At 45.2% G+C, this 21,059-nt stretch overlaps 1 protein-coding gene across 2 annotated transcripts in view; it reads right to left on the reverse strand.

Annotated features, from left to right (window-relative positions):
* The window catches only part of PLOD2 (procollagen-lysine,2-oxoglutarate 5-dioxygenase 2), a 244,211-nt gene that overhangs the window by 165,070 nt on the left and 58,082 nt on the right, over window positions 1–21,059 (reverse strand). For both annotated transcript variants that reach the window (XM_029615873.1, XM_029615874.1), the window contains exon 2: window positions 10,296–10,387. In XM_029615873.1, coding sequence (XP_029471733.1) covers window positions 10,296–10,387 — 92 coding nt within the window. The remainder of the gene's footprint in view (window positions 1–10,295; window positions 10,388–21,059) is intronic.

The raw sequence follows: 21,059 nt of genomic DNA on the forward strand, positions 1-21,059 counted from the left end.
CTGTATCGCTCCATGGTGAGACTACATTTTGAATACTGCGTGCAATTCTGGTCACTACATCTCAAAAAAGATATAGTTGCACTAGAGAAAGTGCAGAGAAGGGCGACCAAAATGACAAGGGGCATGGAATGGCTTCCCTATGAGGAAAGGCTAAGGAAGTTAGGGCTGTTTAGAGAAGAGATGACTGAGGGGGCATATGATAGAAGTCTACAAAATCATGAAAGGACTTGAACAGGTTAATGTAAATCAGTTATTTACTCTTTCAGATAATAGAAGGACTTGGGGGCACTCCATGAATTTAGCAAGTAGCACATTTAAACAAATTGAAGAAAATTATTTTTTTACGGTTTGGATATGTTCCTAGAGGAAAACTCCATAAAACTGCTATTAATTAATAAGCAATAGTACTGTAGCTTGAGATCTATTTAATGTTTGGGTACTTGCCAGGTACTTGTGACTTGGACTGACCACTATTGGAAACAGGATGCTGGGCTTGATAGACCCTTGGTTTGACCCAGTAAGGCAATTTCTTATTATCTTGTGTAATGTCAAGCAGAGGCACAGGGGAAAGCAGCCCAGTATCAGGGGCCCTTCTCTGTGTGCAGCCCACTGAGCGGTGCTGAGCCGCACAGCCAGGCTTGTCTGGGTCACGCCGGGACCTCACATTTCCCTAATTAGTGGCAAAGAAGGCAGGCTGGGAATATCCCCTGCTTGCTCTCGCACCTAGGCTGTTCAGCTGAAATCATTGCTCTGAGGCATAGGGAGGGAAGGTAAAAATCCGTGGCCTCCCTTGCGTGCCGAGTGCAAGGATTGGCACCGTCACTGCCTCTTCTCAGCTTTGTAAAGCCTTTTCACGGGCGGTTATTGATCGGGAGGAAATCTGAAGTGCAAAAAAACAAACAAACCACACAACATTAATGAGAAATTACTACTTACCTGATAATTTCCTTTTCTTTAGGACAGTCAGATGAATCTAGAACAAGTGGGTTATGCACCTCTACTTACAGATGGAGATGGAGCAAACTGATGTGCCTGAAGACTGGAGGATAGCAAATGTAACCCCAGTATTTAAAAAGGGCTCCATGGGCAATCCGGGAAACTACAGACCAGTTAGCCTGACTTCAGTTCCAGGAAAAATAATGGAAAGTGTTTTAAACATCAAAATCACAGAACATATATAAAGACATGGTTTAATGGAACAAAGTCAGCATGGCTTTACCCAAGGCAAGTCTTGCCTCACAAATCTGCTTCACTTTTTTGAAGGAGTTAATAAACATGTGGATAAAGGTGAACCGGTAGATGTAGTATACTTGGATTTTCAGAAGGCGTTTGACAAAGTTCCTCATGAGAGGCTTCCAGGAAAAGTAAAAAGTCATGGGATAGGTGGCGATGTCCTTTCATGGATTGCAAACTGGCTAAAAGACAGGAAACAGAGAGTAGGATTAAATGGACAATTTTGTCAGTGGAAGGGAGTGGGCAGTGGAGTGCCTCAGGGATTTGTATTGAGACCCTTACTTTTCAATATATTTATAAATAATCTGGAAGGAAATATGACGAGTGAGATAAATCAAATTTGCAGATGACACAAAATTGTTCAGAGTAGTTAAATCACAAGCAGATTGTGATAAATTGCAGGAAGACCTTGTGAGACTGGAAAATTGGGCATCCAAATGGCAGATGAAATTTAATGTGGATAAGTGCAAGGTGATGCACATAGGGAAAAATAACCCATGCTATAGTTACACAATGTTGGGTTCCATATTTGGTGCCACAACCCAAGAAAGAGATCTAGGCGTCATAGTGGATAACACATTGAAATAGTCGGTTCAGTGTGCTGCGGCAGTCAAAAAAGCAAACAGAATGTTGGGAATTATTAGAAAGCGAATGGTGAATAAAACGGAAAATATCATAATGCCTCTGTATCACTCCATGGTGAGACCACACCTTGAATACTGTGTACAATTCTGGTCGCCGCATCTCAAAAAAGATATAATTGCGATGGAGAAGGTACAGAAAAGGGCTACCAAAATGATAAGGGGAATGGAACAGCTCCCCTATGAGGAAAGACTAAAGAGGTTATTTATTTATTTATTTTATTTAAGGTTTTTTTATACCGGCATTCATGAAAAGATTCACATCATGTCGGTTTACATAAAAAACAGGGGTGCGATGAATACAACAATGAACATAAATAAACGTGAAGAGGAGATGCAGTTACAATTAACAAGGGCTGTTGAACTGGGGTGAAGTGTCGACAGGTTAGGACTTTTCAGCTTGGAGAAGAGATGGCTGAGGGGGATATGATAGAGATGTTTAAAATCATGAGAGGTCTAGAACGGGTCGATGTGAATCGGTTATTTACTCTTTCGGATAATAGAAAGACTAGGGGGCACTCCATGAAGTTAGCATGTGGCACATTTAAAACTAATCGGAGAAAGTTCTTTTTTACTCAATGCACAATTAAACTCTGGAATTTGTTGCCAGAGGATGTGGTTAGTGCAGTTAGTATAGCTGTGTTTAAAAAAGGATTGGATACGTTCTTGGAGGAGAAGTCCATTACCTGCTATTAAGTTCACTTAGAGAATAGCCACTGCCATTAGCAATGGTAACATGGAATAGACTTAGTTTTTGGGTTCTTGCCAGGTTCTTATGACGTGGATTGGCCACTGTTGGAAACAGGATGCTGGGCTTGATGGACCCTTGGTCTGACCCAGTATGGCATATTCTTATGTTCTTATGTCACAGTTCATATCCCCTGCAATGCCATTAGCCTGCCAGTATTTTCTTCAAAAGCAAACTGTGGACAGACTAGCAAAAAACTTGATTAAAAACATATAACCATGTCAATACTCAGCAAACAGGAAGCACTGAGCTCAGACAAGAAACATTAATACTAGTCTAGGGACTGGACTAACACCATTAATCCTTGTAACACATAGTCACACAAGAGGACCATAGTACAATCATTCAGCAGCCAAGTGAGGGAAGCTGGATTCATCTGACTGTCCTAAAGAAAAGGAAATTATCAGGTAATAATTTCTCATTTCTTAGCGTCCAGTCAGCTGAATCCAGAACAAGTGGGATGCACCCAAGCTACTCCCGAATAGGGCGAGAGGCTGCCCGCGGTCCTGTCAAAACCACACAAGCAAAGGCTGCATTCTCCCGGCTTGCACATCCAGACAATAATACCTGGAAAGAGTGTGTAAGGAGTAGGGATGTGCAGAGCAAATGTTTATGTTCATATGTCCATAAGTCGAAAGGGGGGGTCAATTTCGGTCAATATGGACATATGGAGAATTCCATAAGTTGAGTCTATGTCCATACGTGCAAATAAAAATTTAAACCCCTCACCCTCCTTAATCCCCCCCCAAGACTTACCAAAACTCCCTGGAGGTCCAGCGGGGAGTCAGGACGCCATTTCTGAACTCCTTTGCGAGGAGCACGTGATGTCGGCGTCACGTCGGAGTGACGCGGCGTCACGTGATTCCCCGCGCGTTCGCTCCGGGACCCTCGTTGCACCCAAAAGGAACTTTTGGCCAGCTTGGGGGGGTCAGGTCAGGTCCTGACCCCCCCCAGGTCCTGACCCCCCCAAGCTGGCCAAAAGTTCCTTTTGGGTGCAACGAGGGTCCCGGAGCGAACGCGCGGGGAATCACGTGACGCCGCGTCACTCCGACGTGACGCCGATGTCACGTGCTCCTCGCAAAGGAGTTCAGAAATGGCGTCCTGACTCCCTGCTGGACTACCAGGGAGTTTTGGTAAGTCTTGGGGGGGGGATTAAGGAGGGTGAGGGGTTTAAATTTTTATTTAGGATCAACAATCACGATTTCCAACATATGCAACATGGATACTCAGTAGCAGTAACTTATTCAACATAGCTATGTTGAATAAGTTGGAAATCCGATCGTTTTCGCCTCATCACTTTTTTAAGTTAAAAAACAAAAATAAGTTGCGTTTTACATTTAAGTTCAAAACGAATGCACACCCCTAGTAAGGAGAACCATGCTGCAGTTCAGCAAATGTCAACGGGAGACAGCAACCTAACTTCTGACCATGATACTGTAGGAGCCCTAGAGGAGTGAGCCCTAACCTGACTAGGTAACAGCTTGCCAGTATCAACGTATGCTGCAATGACTACCTGCTTAATACAGCTGGCTATTGTAGCCCATGAGGCCAGCTATCCTTATTTGGTACTGCCGAGAAGGACAAACAGGCAATCCATTCTCTGTAAAGGCTCAGTAACCTCCAGATACCTGATGATATGTCACTTGACATCAAAGGGTCACAACAGACGATACTCCCCCTACGTCTCTCTCTCTGTCCAGAGACAGCAGGGAGATGGACTGATTCAAGAGAAATTCAGTGACCACCTTCAGTAAAAAAGAACAAACAGTATGCAGCTGTAACACCCCTGGAGTCACCCAAAGGACTCTGGTAAGACAAGGCCTGCAGCTTGGAAACTCTCCGCGCAGAACAAATTGCCACAAGAAACACCATTTCAAGGTTAGTAACCACAAGGACATGTTATGCATCGGTCTAAACGTAGGACCGCTAAGAAATCCAAGTACCAAGAGCACTCTATAAGGGTACTGGAAACCACAAAAGAGGACGAAGATGTTTCAATCCTTTCCAGAAATGGCCCACATCAGGATGAGCCGACAAGGAACCATCATTTGCCTAGTCTCTGAAACAGGTGAGAGATGCTACTTGTATCTTGAAGGAATTAAGGGCCAAACCTTTATTCAAGCCATTCCGCAAAAATTCCAAAATGAGCGGGATCTTGGCCAAATGAGAAAGAGTACCTCGATCCTCACACTAGGCCCCAAACACTCACCAAACGCACACATAGGTCAAGGAAGTGGACAACTTTCTAGCTCTAAGCAAAGTGGAAATCACTGCTACTGAGTATCCATGTTTCATCATTCAAGCCCTCTCAAGGGCCATAACATAAGAAAACAAAATTGGATCCTTGTGAAGAACTGGACCCTGACTTTCCAGGTTCCTGTGTGCCAGAGGTCGAAGGGGTAAGTCCCCCAGGAGCTGCCACAAATCTGCATACCACGGCCTCCTGAGATAATCTGGGGCAACCAAGAGCACCATCCCTCTGTGCGTTCAATCCTTCGGATCAATCTGTCCAACATGGGCCATGGAGGAAAGGCATACAGCACCTTGTCTTCTGGCCATTCTTGCACTAGGGTATCAAACCCCAATGACTTCTCCTGCAACTGAAGAATTGCAGAACTTTTGCACTGCGAGAAGTCACCAAGAGGTCTAGAAACAGAAGGCCCCAGCGATCCACTATCAGCTGAAATGCCTTGTCCGACAAAACTCATTCTCCTGGGTCCAGATTCTCCCTGCTGAGAAAGTCTGCTCTTACATTGTCTTTTCCTGCTATGTATGAGGCCGAGATCATCTGGAGATGTACTTCGGCCCATTCCATAAGCTGATCTATTTCCTGCGACACTTGCTGGCTCTTGGTTCCTCCCTGCCGATTAATGTAAACTACAGTCATTGCATTGTCAGACATTATCTGGACCAATCAACCCTGCAGCCTGTTGCTGAACTCCAAACATGCCAACCGGACTGCCCTGGCTTCCAATTGATTGATGTTCCAGAGAGACTCTTCTACATTCCAGCATCCTTGCGCTGTCAGCTCCTGCCAGTGAGCACCCCAACCAAGGAGGCTCACATCTGTTGTCAGTACTAGCCAATCCGGTGGTATTAGGGAAACTCCCTTCTTTAGATGATCCACCTGCAGCCACCACTCCTCCATCAGCAGGAGGAGCCAAACTGTATAGTCCTGCAGGTTCCATGGAGACAGCAGGGAGCGCTGAAAAGGATACATATGTGCCCTCACCCATGGGACCACGTCCAGGGTCACTTCCATTAAGCCAAGTATTTGCACATAGGGCCATACGGTCATGCGTCTTCTGTCATCAACTTTTGTGTCATCAACTTCTGAGGGTATGCTGTCGGTAGGAAAACCTTGCCCTGCTTTGTATCGAACTGAACCCCAAGGTATTCCAACAACTGAGCAGGCTGAAAACTGCTCTTGGTCAGATTCACCACCCTGCTGAGCACCTGCAACAGGGAGATCACTTTGCAAGTCACTCTGCTGCTCTCTTCCAGCAACTTGGCTTGAATCAGCCAGTTGTCCAAATACAGGTGTACGAGGATCCTATCTTTTCTCAACTCTGCTGCCACTACCACCATTACCTTGGAAAAGGTCCTTGTGGCAGTGGCCAGACCAAAGGGCAGGGCCCGAAACTGATAATGGTGTTCCAGAACTGTGAACCGCAGAAAACTCTATTCAGATGGGAATATGAAGGTATGCCTCAGACAGATCCAAAGAGGTCAGAAATTCAGACTGTTTGACCATTATTACCGAACACAACATTTCCATGCAAAAATGCCTCACCCACAGATGATGGTTGACACCCTTGAGATCCATGATGGGACGAAAGGAGCCCTCCTTCTTAGGCATAATGAAATAAATGGAATATCGACCATATTTTCTTGAGGCATAGGCACTGGAACCACAACCCTCAGACTGAGGAGCCTTGCCAATGTAGTTTCCACTGCCTGCTTCTTCTGTGGTGAGCAGCAGGGAGACACCATGAACACGACCCAAGGAACACTGCAAAACTCCAGTGCATATCCTTCTCGTATCACCTCTGTGACCTATTGATCCAATGTCATCTCAATCCACCTCTGATAGAAGAGAAAGAGGCGCCCCCCTATCTCCAGGTTCCTGGGAGTGAGTCGGCAAACAATTGGGAGGGTTGAGAGGTTCCACTATCCAAACCCATGCCCCTTATTGGCTGTTGGGGACTAAAGGACTGAGGCCTACAAAAAGGTCAAGTTCTTTGAAGGGTCATTCCTCTATAGGGATGAAAATGCCTGGATCCTCTAGTACAGTGGTTCTCAACCTTTTTTTGTCTGGGACATACCTGATAAGATGGTTCCCACATGCGTGACATACTGAACATGTGACCTTTACAGGGCTAAATGTAAACATGCACTCTGCATCCACAGGAATCCCCTCAACCCCAGCAATGAGTTCAGAGCAGATCTAGGGCATTACCCTGTACAGCTCACCATACAAAAAAGATATTCTGGTTCTGATGACCTTTCAGTAAAAGCAAAACAAACTCCCTTTACTACCAGGCACAATAGCTTTCCTTATGAAAAGACAGTAATTTACCACTAATGCATATCCTATTGAGAAAACACAACAAATAAGATTGATACAAATGCCTATATGCTAGTAAAATACCTCACCTTGGTCACACACCCAGAACTGACCTTCACCAAGTACAGAAAAACCACAAATTATAAATATGGAGGCAGAAACTGGACTGGAAAACCAAAAAAGCCACCCTACATGCAGTGCGAACCTGGAGAAATGGAAAGAGAAATATAGCACCTAACAGACTCTCAGGATTTGCAATAATGCACACAAACTAATCCGCACAAAGTTACACCTGTATTATGGAACACACAGAAATAATTGTAAAGCTATACTAAAAATGTTACAGAACAGCTGCTGAACAGAATAATATTCAACAATTAAAAACTCATAAAAATTATTAAAACATATCCAAATATCAATAAAATATTTCAAAACAGCAGACATCACATAATACCCAATAATTAAAATGGCAGTCAATCAAGAAAAATACATTTAAAAAACCACCTTTACTTATTCTCTTCAGCAACTCTCCTACTCCTTTCCCTTCCAGGCTCCTACCATGTGACAGGGGCCAACCAATGGCACCAGTAGCCCCTGTGACACAGTAAGGGCAAAGGCTATTGGCGCCATTTTGATTACTGGCAGCCAACGGCGTGAGTGCTGTAGATGGCTCCCGGACCCCCACTAGACCACCAGGGACTTTGGGGGGGGGGGGGTCAGGAGGGTGGGGGGTGGAGTTAATTAAATTTTAGCTTGCCGAATGCAACGTATCTGCCCCCCAACGAATACGAATATCGAATGTAACGTATGCGGTCTCTCTGCACATCCCTAATCGCCTTGTCACATTGTTTCGCCAACTTCATATCGCTAGACACTATCATCCCAAGGTCTCTCTCCTGCTCCGTGCACATCAGCCCTTCACCCCCCATCAAATACAGTCCTTTCGGATTTTCACACCCCATATGCATGACTCTGCACTTCTTGGCATTGAATCTCAGCTGCCATATCTTCGACCACTCTTCCAGCTTTCTTAAATCCCATTTCGTTCTCTCCACTCCTTCCGGCGAGTCCACTCTGTTGCAGATCTTAGCATCATCCACAAAAAAGACAAACCTCAACTTCTATCCTGTCCACAATGTCGTTCACGAAGATATTGAACAGGACTGGTCCCAACACCGATCCTTGTGGCACTCCGCTTAACACTGCTCTCTCTTCAGAGTAAGTTCCATTTACCATCACACATTGTACTTCTGTCCGTCGACCAGTTTGCAATCCAGGCCACCACCTTGGCACTCACTCCTAAGCTTCTCATTTTATTCACAAGCCTCCTGTGTGGGACCGTATCAAAAGCTTTCCTAAAATCCAAGTAGATGACATTGAGCGCTCCTCCTCGATCCAATTCCCTAGTCATCCAATCAAAAAAGTCAATCAGATTTGTCTGACAGTACCTTCCCCTAGTGAATCCATGCTGCTTCTGGTCCAGCAATTCTTCTGACTGTAGATAGCTCACTATTCTTTCTTTCAGCCACGACTCCATTACTTTTCCCACCATTGAAGTGAGGCTAACCGGCCTGTAGTTTCCAGCCTCTTCTCTGCTCCCACTCTTGGAAGTGGGACCACCACCACTCTTTTCCAGTCAGTAGGCACAACACCCTTTTCCAGGGATCTATTGAACAGCTCACACAGTGGACCGCCAGCATATCTCTGAGCTCCCTCAGTATTCTGGGGTGAACCTCATCAGGCCCCATGGCTTTGTCCACTTTCAGTTTCCTAGCTCTTCCTATAAATTCTCTTCTGTAAACGAAGTTTCATCTACTGCACTCCCCTCCAGTTTCTTGTTAACTAGTGACGATCCTTCTCCAGGGTCCTCTTTAGTGAACACTAAATTGCTACATATCAGGTCGATACAGTAAAGTGTGCTCCGTCGGAGCGCACTGTCACCCTGCTCTGGACGCGTGTTTTCCCTTACCCCTTATTCAGTAAGGGGAGGAAAACACGCGGCCCACCCGCGGCACCTAATAGCGCCCTCAACATGCAAATGCATGTTGATGGCCCTATTAGGTATGCCCGAGCGATCCAGTAAGTAAAATGTGCAGCCAAGCCGCACATTTTACTCTAAGAAATTAGCGCCGCCCAAAGGTCAGCGCTAATTTCTTCCGGCGCCAGGGAAGTGCACAGAAAAGCAGTAAAAACTGCTTTTCTGTGCACCCTCCGACTTAATATCATAGCGATATTAAGTCGGAGGTCCCCAAAAGTAAAAAAAGTAAAAAAAAAAAAAAAAAAAAATTTTTGAATTCGGCCCGCGGCTGTCGGGCCGAAAACCGGATGCTCAATTTTGCCGGCGTCCGGTTTCCGAGCCCGTGGCTGTCAGCGGGCTCGAGAACCGACGCCGGCAAAATTGAGCGTCGGCTGTCAAACCCGCTGACAGCCGCTGCTCCAGGCCAAAAGGAGGCGCTAGGGACGCGCTAGTGTCCCTAGCGCCTCCTTTTCCTCGTTTGCACCGCGTCGCCTCATTTAAATACTGGATCGCTCGCACCGGCGAGGGGCCGGTGCGCGCGCGCCGGGAGAGCGGGCATTCGTCCGCTCTCCCACGGACTTTACTGGATCGGGCTGTATGTGAGTGAGCATTACCTAATCAAGTATGTTTAATTGATAAAACTCTTAATAAACTGTTTAAATCTTGACAAACTGAAGAAATTCTTCTACAAAGTATGATCGGCAAATAAATTATACTCTAATACTTTGAGATTTGTAGTAAAACTCATTACAAAAAGTACCCAGAGAACTGTGCATCTCCTTTTTCTGTAAAGATTTTTTTCCAGTCAAACCACCACGCAGCTTTTGAAATGCAAAGCTCCGCTCTTTGTTGCCTCCCCCAGCCTTCCCAGGGATGTGTCCACAAAAATATGAGTAAAAGTGCACACGCTGTGTTATATCATATCAACAAAAATCATTAAAATGACCTATGGTTTAAACAACAGTGACAGCTTTATGTCCTCTTGACCTCGTGCTTCTTCACAATCTAATTTTGTATTATGAAGATTCATACTCTAGAATTATAACAATTATGTCTAACAGGAGCCATAAATTATTGTAAAAGACTTACCTTAACACTATAGTTGAAGTACTTTGCGGACTGCATAAACCGGTGGTAGCCATCCGTTTTTTTTGTTGCTACAGTAAGAATTAATAATTTACCTGAGAAGTAAAAAGTGACAAGATTTACTTTTGAAACACTATGTTAAGCTACAATTAATATTCAGCACTTAAACTGTCACTGCGTACTTGGGCATACACACTGATATTTGCATAGTTGAGATTTCCTAGAAACTGTTAGTTCTTCACCTGGCTTCTTAACCCCATAACAGGATACTGCACAGCGCCATGGAGAATCACATGAACAAAGACGAATGCTCCCACCTTATATGGTAATATTTTCCATAGTGTAAAATCCCTATAGTTTTTAATATGTTGCAAGCCTTACTGACATAAACAAAAAAAAATTATTTTCTGTTACTCCTATAAATTCTAGTGCCTTCAGAGCTACTAGGCTGATTATTTTAATCTGAAGCCAGAAGTTTGGTACTTTGAAAAAAAAGAGGTTTCCGACTGGCTTGCTAAAGAGGAATCTCAGGTGTGTTGAAAAGGTTTGACCTCTTGCGGAGAGAAAACAGGAGTGAGTCGCAGACACTTCCACTGCCAACAGAGTCGTCTTCTCTTCCCCGCCATGTCTCTTGCATGATAGCCTCCCACAGGCAAGAAGCGTTAGCAAGAAGCATGCCTTATCTGCTACTGTCGCCTCCTCTATCAACTTCCTGCTGAAGTCGGAACAGAGTAGAACCGCTGGGTCTAATGAGACTACAAGGGGCCCCACGTACTTCTGCGGGAAGCTGGCAGAAGAGGAGGAAGAGGAGGCAGCAGAAGCAGGTAAGAGGCACTGCTCACCTGATTCCTCTTGCCAGACGGAGATAATACCAAATGAGGAAGAGAATAAGGTAATGCCAGAGATGTGGAAAGGAAGCAAAGTGGTGATGCCAGGGGGGTGGTTGGATGGAAGGGAAAGTAGTGATGCCAGGATGTAGAGAACTGAGGGAAGGAAAGGGAGGTGCTTCCCTGGGGAGGGGGAGGGGGAAGGGGAGAGTGTTGCATCGGAGGTGGACCCTTGGACCGATGTGGGGTTGACACAACCCGTAGGTAGGGTCCTACGGGACCCCCATCAGCAGGTGGAGTGGGCTGAAGTTAGAGGCTACTGGAGCTTCACCTATTCTAGCCCTCATTCCCCTCGGGTTGAGCCTTTGTGTGCCGGGGCCGACAGGACTTAGGTGGGCCTCGAGGTTAGTTAGTGAAGAGAGGATGTTCAGCCCAGAGACAGCAGTCGATAGGTGGCATAGTCCTACCCTGGACTGGATTCTGTACAGAAACTCAGGCGCCAAAGGAACGAAAGGCAATTGGAAGCACTCAAGCAAAGAAAGGCCAGAGCCTTGTAAGTCCCCGTCCAGGGGATAGACAAGAGGAGGCATCCCTGACAGGATAGGATCAGAGCTGGTGGCAAGCGGAGGTTGTGGCAAGCAATGTAGAACTCTGGACATGGAGAGGTCTGTAGCATAGTCAAGCAAGGCAATGGTCAGGGTGCAGAGAAGGCAGGCGTAGCAGAGGTCTGGGGCTGGAGATAGGCTGAAGGGTAGTCAGGCGTAGCAGAGTCAAAATCCAAAGAGTCAGTCCAACACACAGATGAGGCAAAAACGAGGAAGACAGGAACTGGGAACCACTCAAAACAGGCGAGGAAGAGAAGATTCTCTATCAGCAACGAGTACGAGGAGACCTGTTGCAAAGGCAACGCTATGGAGCGAGGGCTGAGCTTATATACGCTGAAGAGTCTGTCATCAGCATCTGGGGTCGTGGCCAGGTTCCCGCCGTGGGCCCTTTAAAAGAACTAGCAATGCACTTGAGCGCGCCGATGGCGGCGTCTCCGCAGGCCACGTGGAGAGACCCAACGAGCAAGGACATTTTGGCTGGCTCACTGGGGACCATGGCAGAGCCGGAGGCACCGGAGGTGACCCGAGGTCTGAGCTGGCAGCCCACCGCTGCCAGTGAAGAGGAAACAGGAGCTGGAGTCTGTATGAGAAGGTGAGAGGGCCGCGCCGCAGCTCTGCTGCAGGCGGCACGCGTAACAGAGAGAGAAGGTGGGAGAGAGAAGTGGAGAGAAGTAGTGATGCCAAGGGGTGGAGGGAAGAAAGGAGGTAGGAGAGGAATGGAAGGGAGGGAAATGATGCCAGGAAGTGGAAGGGAGGGTGGTAATGTCGGGTGGCAGGATGGGTGGGGGAGGTGTGCTGCCAAGGACTAAAGGGAGGAGAAAAAGATAGGTGGGTGGCGATGCAAGGAGATGGAAGGGAAGTGATGATATCAGGGGACTGGGGAGCAAGGAAGGGAAGGTGATAGCGAAAGGGAAGGTGATGATATCTGGGAGTGGGAAAGAGGGATGGGATGGGTTTATTTATTTATTTATTTTTGGGTTTTATATACCGGAAGTTCCTGTATACAATACATATCACTCCGGTTCACATTTAACAGAGATAACTATCGCCGGGGAGGCGGTTTACATGGAACATATCGAATATAATGAACGGATAATCTATAATAAAGTACAATCTATTATGAAACAACTAAGATCAACTTAGAACACAACTTGGAAAATATAACTGAAGCAATATGCCATGGGGTAGAAGGGAAGAAGATGATGATGACGATGATGCTGGGGAGGGGCAGTAGAGGAGGTATTGATGCCAGTATTGGATGGGAGATTGAAGGTGATTGTGTGCTGTGAGAAAGGGACCCCAGTGCTGAGTGTGCTGCAGCACAAGAAAGGTTGTGAACCTCTGCTTTTAAAATGCAGCATTTTGTACAGAATTCACATGAACAGTAGTGTAGAGCAGTGTTTTTCAAAAGTGGATTTCTGCCCCCATCCCATTCCGGTCATTCTGCGGGGGAGAGAGGAAGCGCAGCATTTGTCCGTATTCCTCTGCCAACTCAGGACTCTGGGTGGATCTCGGGACGTTTAAGCCGCATGGCGCCCGACTTCCAGGCTGTGCTCATAATAACCATTCTAAGAGTACAGGCACCACGTGGTTCATCGTGACTGATAGCCGTGCCGAGCTGTGAGTCCTCAGGAGTGTCAGAGAAGGAGAGAGGAAGGGTGAGTTAGCAATGGAGACGGGCGGTGGGGGGAGCAAGAGCTGGGGATGGGGGAGTGGATGTGAGCAGCAGGGGCTGGGGAAAGGCAGATGAGAGAGAGTGAGGGGGGGCTGTAATTAGGCAGCTAAATCTGTTTGAAAATCTGTTTCTTAAAGGCCAGAGAACACTGCAGAAGGATCCTGTAAGAGTTCCACTTTGCTGCAGCGTTCTGCATTCTGTAGGCCATGGTTCAAGAAGGAATCTCAATATCTATTTAACCTTGTAATCCTCCGCCTCTGAACCACGGACTCCTCCACTCAGCTGATGGAGCTTCTCTCCTAGCAGAGGTGGTAGATAATCCCCTATCTGCCTTAGCCTAATTGCCTCTTTCCCTTTCCCTGTCACAGGGCTTTCTTGCTTTTTTCCCCCAGATGATGATTTGTGGCACAATCAACCCAAAGATGACTCTGTGTCCAGTCTATTACTTTTTCAAGAGAATTCATCCTCTTTCCTATTCTATTCAATTAGTTAATGCTAATACTGTTTGATTATACAGACATTAAAAACAGAGCCCTATAACTAACACCAGTCATCCTATAAGGAATACTTAACAGGATTCGATACTGATATTATTTGTAATGTAAACCAATATGTAAAAGAAAGCACAAGGTCAAGGTTTGCTCATTTATCATAGCACAGCATTGCAATAAAGCGCACCATTGCCAGCAGTCTGTAACGTGGAGACGCGTCTAGGTTGGAAAGAACAGACGGCAGAGCGAGAGAGTCTGTGCAGCTGGGGTAGGGCGAGCAGAGCAGATGCCCTGGATCCAGCCCAAAAAGAAGGGGGGGAGGGGGGTGCAGACATTAGCTAAACACACAGTAAATGCAATAAATAAATATAGGGGTACACGACCTCGCAGAAACATGGCTACTGGGGCACAGTTCATCTAGTCACTCCACCGCATGCATATGTGTTTTTGTGTGTTCATGAATAGGAGGATTTTCTGACCGCTAGCAGGATCATTCCAGAATGATCTGCACAAGCAGGAACAAAAGTACTGAAAAGCAGATGTAACGACAGCAGTACTAAGATTTATACAAGCGATTACCAGCGTAACAGGCAGCAGAGGAAAGTGCTGAAATGTCAGGTCTCCTTTTTTTTTTTTTTTAGATAAGCAGTGTTTAAAGTGAAAAATATTTTATATAAACTGGTTGTTAGGGTCACTGTTCGCTCTAGAAGTGGCTGCATGTAAATAAAGTTACATCACAAGCAAGTGTGACAGATTAGCAATGCTTTTTCCTGTCCCCAACTCTGTATACAATCTTGTATGTGCTGTTGATAAATACAGTATGATGAATGCAAGATCTGTTTTGTTTCAAAAAGAACAGAAAATTAATCCTGCTAATTCTGTTTAAAACAGTAACACTGAAATCAGCTTTTGAAACAGAACTGTGCTTTTGGTTTCCTTCAGTTCTGCATTTGTCTGAAAAACAATCTGACACAGCATTCTGTCTGTTTTGTGTCTGGAAAGGAAAGGTACCACAAAAATGTGTCAAACTATATTTATATTATATGATTTTTTTTTTTAAATGAGTCATAATTTTTAAAAGCATTTCAAAAAGATTTTTCCCACAGAAGACCATCTTCATTATGCCAGTGAAGAATACATTTTTAAAATTCTGTGATCGTGGATCACAGAAAATTTCTATCCACTGCTCCGACAACTATCAATCCCTTTCATATGTTAACTCAACACCTCATTTATCTTGTCGGTTTGTTGCCTTTGATCTTTTTTCCTTCGGATCTTTTTAGAGGGATCACGCCAGCTGCCACGCACGCATTCATCATCCACGGCAAGCATGTCGTGACAACAAATCAACTACAGTTCAGAGTTGGAGGAGCTATGCTGGAATCTTTAGCAGGCCTGTGATAGCTTTCTGCGTCGGCCCGATGAAGGGCGTTACAGTTCATGAGCTATCAAGACAGCACGGACAACGTCTTCTGAAGTTTTCTTCTGCAGGAATTGCCAACCGGCAATACGATCTGCACATAAACGTTTCTTTCCACCATCTTTGCAGTCAGTCACTTCTACAAGAAGGGAGCTGGGCTTCTCGAAAGCTCATGTATCATCACATCTTTTTATGTAACTACAGGAGACTCCTAATACTGTACAGTTCATCAGATTTTCTTTATGCTCATGTGGTAGTCCAAAGAGATATCACAATACAAGAAACAGCATCGTCCTATGCTAAGAAATGCAGAGCAGCACTGACATTATTTATATTTATTTATTTATTTATTTCAGATTTTTATATACCGGCATTCGAGACAGCAGTCACATCATGCTGGTTCACATAGAACAGGGGTGCATAGTAAACATAACTATAACAATGGTGCTGAAAAGGCAGTTACATATAACAGGGTGATAAGAACTTGGCTGAGAAGGAAGAGAAAGGACAGGTTATTAATTCACACAGGTAAAAGATAGAAGATATGGTTAAACAAGGTGTAGTTGGAGATTAGTTGACCATGTTGGCGTCCGGGAAAGCTTGTATGAATATCCAGGTCTTTAGTCTTTTTTTGAAGGTTGAGATGCATGGTTCTGTTCTGAGATTTGAGGGGATGGAGTTCCATAACGGTGGAATGGCTGTAGAGAAAGCCCGGTCTCTTAGTGTGCAGTGTCTAGTAGATTTGGACGGTGGTACCTGTAGCGATCCCTTGTATGCATCTCTTGTCAGTCTTGACGAATTGTGTAGTCGGAGAGGGATCTGTAGGTCAATGGGAGCCAGTTGGTGGATGATTTTGTATGTGGTAAGAATGGCCTTGTATATTATTCTAAAGTGTATAGGTAGCCAATGGAGGCTCTTTAGAATCGGGGTTATGTGGTCCCTTCTCCTGGTATTTGTCAGAATTCGTGCAGCTGCATTTTGCACCATCTGAAGCGGTTTGGTGTATGAAGCGGGAAGGCCGAGTAGGATGGTGTTACAATAGTCTAATTTTGAAAAAATGATTGCTTGTAGAATGGTTCTGAAATCTTGGGCATGGAAAAGAGGTCTAATTCTTTTCAGCACTTGTAGTTGGTAGAAACAGTCTTTGGTGGTTTTGTTAATGGTGGCTTTGAAATTCAGGCGATTATCAATTAAGACTCCTAGGTCTCTCACTTGTGTGATTGTTGGCGTGGCTTGTTGTGCAGAGGTGATGGTGCTATTTTCTGAGGCGATGAGCAGGAGTTCAGTTTTGCTGGAATTTAATACCAGGTTTAGGCTGGTGAGGAGGAGTTTAATTTTTTGAAGGCAAGTATCCCAGTAAGCCAGAGTTTTTGCGAAGGAATCCTTAATGGGTATCAGGACCTGTATATCGTCCGTGTAAAGGAAGTGCTTGAGGTTAAGGTCGGTGAGAAGTTGGCATAACGGTATAAGGTAAATGTTAAATAAAGTAGGAGACAGGGAGGACCCCTGTGGGACTCCTACTGACGACGGATGTTGAGAGGATTCTTTGTTCTGTATCTTGACCTTGTATCCTCTATTGCTGATATGAACCAAGATAGTGCTGTGCCTGAGATACCTATGGAGGCTAACTGGTGTATGAGTAAGGAATGATTGACGGTGTCAAAGGCGGAAGATAGGTCCAGTAGGATCAGTAAGAAGGCTTGACCTTTATCGAGGCCCAGGATGAGGTGATCTGTTAAGGAAATGAGGAGGGACTCCGTGCTTAGTGTTTTGCGGAAACTGTATTGTGATGGGAATAGGAGGTTGTTTTCTTCAATGTAGTTTGAGAGTCGGGTGTTCACCAGTTTCTCCATAATCTTAGCTATGAAGGGGAGGTTGGCGATCGGTCGGTAGTTGTTTGGGTCATTAGGATCTAGATTAGGTTTCTTGAGTAATGGTTTGAGAGAGGCCAATTTTAGGTCATCTGGGTAAGATCCTTGTGTTATTGAGCAATTTATGATGTCTGACAGGGATTTGGAGATGGAGTCAGGAATTGATAGAAGCAATTTCGAGGGGATGTGGTCCGAAGGGTGAGAAGATGGTTTCATTTTCCATAGAATGCCTTGGATCTCAATGGAAGAAGTGAGTTCCAGTTCTTCTAAGCGGGTATTTTTGAAGGCGGTCTGAGGTGGTGTTGAGGTAGATGCGGTGTTAGGGGGCAGCTGAGTTAGAAGTTTGTTGATTTTGTTATTGAAAAATAGCGCTAGTTCTTCCGCTTTAGATTTGGCTTGGTTGAGAGCGATTTCTGATGGGTTTAATTGAGTGAGGTTAGAGACGTAGCTAAAGAGGGCTTTAGCGTCGAAGATTAGGTGGTGGATCTTGGATGCGTAGTAGTTCCTCTTGGATCTTAAAGTATTCGATTTGTATTGGTGAAGAGTAGATTTATAGGTAGATAGAGTGATGGTGCATGGGTTTTTACGCCATTTAGCCTCATTTTGTCTTAGCAATAGTTTGAGCTTTCTTAGCTCTGGGGTAAACCATGGTTGTCTTTTGGACAAGTTGGGGTGAGGATTTTTTGTTGTTAGGGGGCATAGCTTGTTGGCTATCGATTCCGTGATGTTGTTCCAAGATCGAAGCGCTGAGTTTGGATTGGTGAAGTCTACTTGGATGAGATGTGATAATAAGTGATTGCTAAGATCTTCTGTGGTGCATGTTTTCCTGTAAGTGAAGCAATGTGAGGGTATGCGAGGTGGACTGGTATCTTTTATTGAGAACGAGGAAGTTATGAGGGAGTGATCTGACCATGGTACCTTCGTGCAGGTGGGGTGCTGGACCAGTTTGATTGCTGTATTGACGAAGATAAGGTCTAACGTGTGTCCGGCTTTGTGTGTGGGTTTGTTAACTAGTTGAGTGAAACCTAAAGCGGAGTATGCTGTGAGTAAGGCTTCGCAGTTGGGTGATAATGTGGAGTTGTCGACGTGCAGGTTGAAGTCACCTAAGATTATCGCTGGGGCATCTAGATTGATAAGGGAAGTAGTTAGTTCGACCAGAGGAGATGCGTCTGTTTCCAGTAAACCTGGAGGAGCGTAGAGAAGTAAAATTTGGAGTTTGTCTGACGAGAAGAAGCCAAATTCGAGTTTCGAGTCGGAATTGGAGGAGTGTTGAGTGAATCTGAGGTCCTTTTTTGTAGCTAGGAGGATTCCTCCTCCTTTTTTTTTTCCCTGACGTGGGATGGAGAAGAAGTTGTATGTCTCTGTGGGTAATTGGTTGATTATTGCAGCATCTGAAGGTTTGAGCCATGTCTCACTAATTGCGCATATGTCCGGTTTCACATCGATGAGATAGTCGTTTAGTATTACTGATTTCTTAGTTAGGGATTGTGCATTGAATAGTGTTAACGTAAATAGTGTGAGGCCTAGCAGTTGGGTAATGGGAGTGATCACGATTGGAGAGAGGGATTTAAGGTTATGGTAATGGGCGTGTTGAGTTGAATGTCCTTTGGTAGGTGGACAGTGTGGGAGGATTGGGATTGGAAAGGATGGAGACATTCTTCTTAGATTGTTGGAGTGTAAGCTGGAGTGGCTAGACTGGATGCGGCTGGACTGGATGCTGGATGCTGGAGTGGCTGGACTGGATGCTGGAGTGGCTGGACTGGCTGGACTGGATGCTGGAGTGGCTGGACTGGATGCTGGAGTGGCTGGACTGGATACTACGGTGGCTATAACGGGTATTCATGCACATTAACTCTTCCAAAGCATCGTCTACAGATAGAGCCCTCTGTTCATTAAAATGGTCCAGTATAGCCAGGGACATTGGAATCTAATATCTGCCCTAAAAGCACATAATATAGACAGCTGTGACTTTTTACAGTGCCTTTCCACCTCATTCCCACCACTCATTCGCAGATCTACCCCACCATAAATAAAGCATGAAGAGATGGTCTTTATGAATATAAAGACAGCTGCAGCTGTATTTCTGATAACATCAAATTTTGAGCTATGTAAAAATTCAAAGCTTCGTTTCATGCAATCCCCAGCCCTCCTTTTTGCCTGCTGTAAGACCAGCTGGGCTGCTCATATGCTTCACTTTGCCCACCATAGGACCAATTAGTCCAACGTAATCCCCACCACTGCTGGGGGTCTATTGCCATAAACCTAGACCATCTCCATCCAATGCTGCTGTACCCAGCAAGCACTCTCCTGACATCCCCTGGCACTGCACCAGGCACAAAACAATACAATCCCACTGCTTCCCAGCCACTTCCTTCACCACACGTAGAGAGTAGGACAGGAGCAAGGGGAGGGACACATTCTCCATCTGTGATATCTGTCCACTCATTACCTATTGGCTGAGGCAGCGCCATAGCCAGGCCATTCGGCACCCGTGGCAAAGTGAGAAAGTGCACCCTCACCCCGAACACAACATAAAACACCATGAGCTGGGAGACTCTGTTACATGTAGGGGGTTTTGATATTTATTTTGACCCAGCAGTTTACTTTTGCGCCTTTGGGCTTCCAGCTTGATTGGATCCAGTAAGGGAATGCTGGCACTATCATGAACCTGTATTCAAAAACTAAACTGGAAACCCCAAGATGCCAAACTCTGCATGCTATGCAACACCAGAGAAAGAGAAACAAAAATGCATTTCCTCCTGTAGTGTGCAAAACAAAAGATATCATAAGCTGCACATTCCCACAGCTGATATATTCCATTCACTAAAATGAAGATAGACTTGTACTCTACAATCTAAGACACATAAAGGGTGAGTGGCAAGAGAGGCTACTGAAGAGCAAGGAGTGATGGCAGCTCACACCTCCCCTACTCCAAGCCCCAGTTAAGTCCTACCCTCAATCCTTCTGACCTGCCCCATGGTCAGTAGCTGAATCCAGATCTCCACACTAGTCTGACCCACATAAGACCATAGAAAGAGAAAGACGGACACTGGATACATGCTGCCATGTTATAGGTGGGTATTTCTTAACAACTGGATGTAAACTCCTGAATGAGGGTTGTTGTCATAGGTGAAATATCATTGGCACTTTAGATAACGTGTTTTTTCATTTAATAAAAATGTTATAGGTGGGGCCATGCACTCCAGTCTAGCACCTTAGTATATAATGTAATCTAGAGCTATGTGTTACGTACATGTGATTTTGTATCACAAGCTTAGGACTGATGCAGCTGCTACTGACTCCCTGCAATTGTTCATGGTTTATCTGCATTACTGTAGCCTCTTCAAGGCATCACGTGCTTCATGAAGTATTGAGGACCCTGTTTTAGGACAGCTGAAGCAAAGGAATGTTCTTTAGCAGTTCAGTGTGAAAGATGTCTACAGATAGACTCCCTCAGGAAAGGGGTGGCAGAATTCAAAGAGGAGGTGGTGAGACTGAAAAGCATCCAGAAGAATGAGGACTTCATCAATGAAATGCTTATCAAGGCATCTAAGATGGAGAACTCAAGCATAGTGGAAGGTGAATCTGATCCACGAGATGACATCTGGACCCAGATTACTAAGACTAACAAACCCTACACTATGGCTCAGGTTTCCCTTGAACTGAAGAACCAGTATGCAGTCCTGGAAATGGAGGAGATGACATTCCATGATGAGGAGGAACCAGGACATGCAAACTGTAATATATACAAAACCCCAAAGCTGTGGACACAGCAACCACTACAACTAAGAGGCGGAGGGTAGTCGTTGTTTATGACTTGCTTCTGAGGGGCATGGAAGCATCCATCTGCAAATCAAACATGTTGTCCCATGAAGTCC

The sequence above is a fragment of the Rhinatrema bivittatum genome, chromosome 9 (assembly GCF_901001135.1).
Source record: "Rhinatrema bivittatum chromosome 9, aRhiBiv1.1, whole genome shotgun sequence".
NCBI lineage: Eukaryota > Metazoa > Chordata > Amphibia > Gymnophiona > Rhinatrematidae > Rhinatrema > Rhinatrema bivittatum.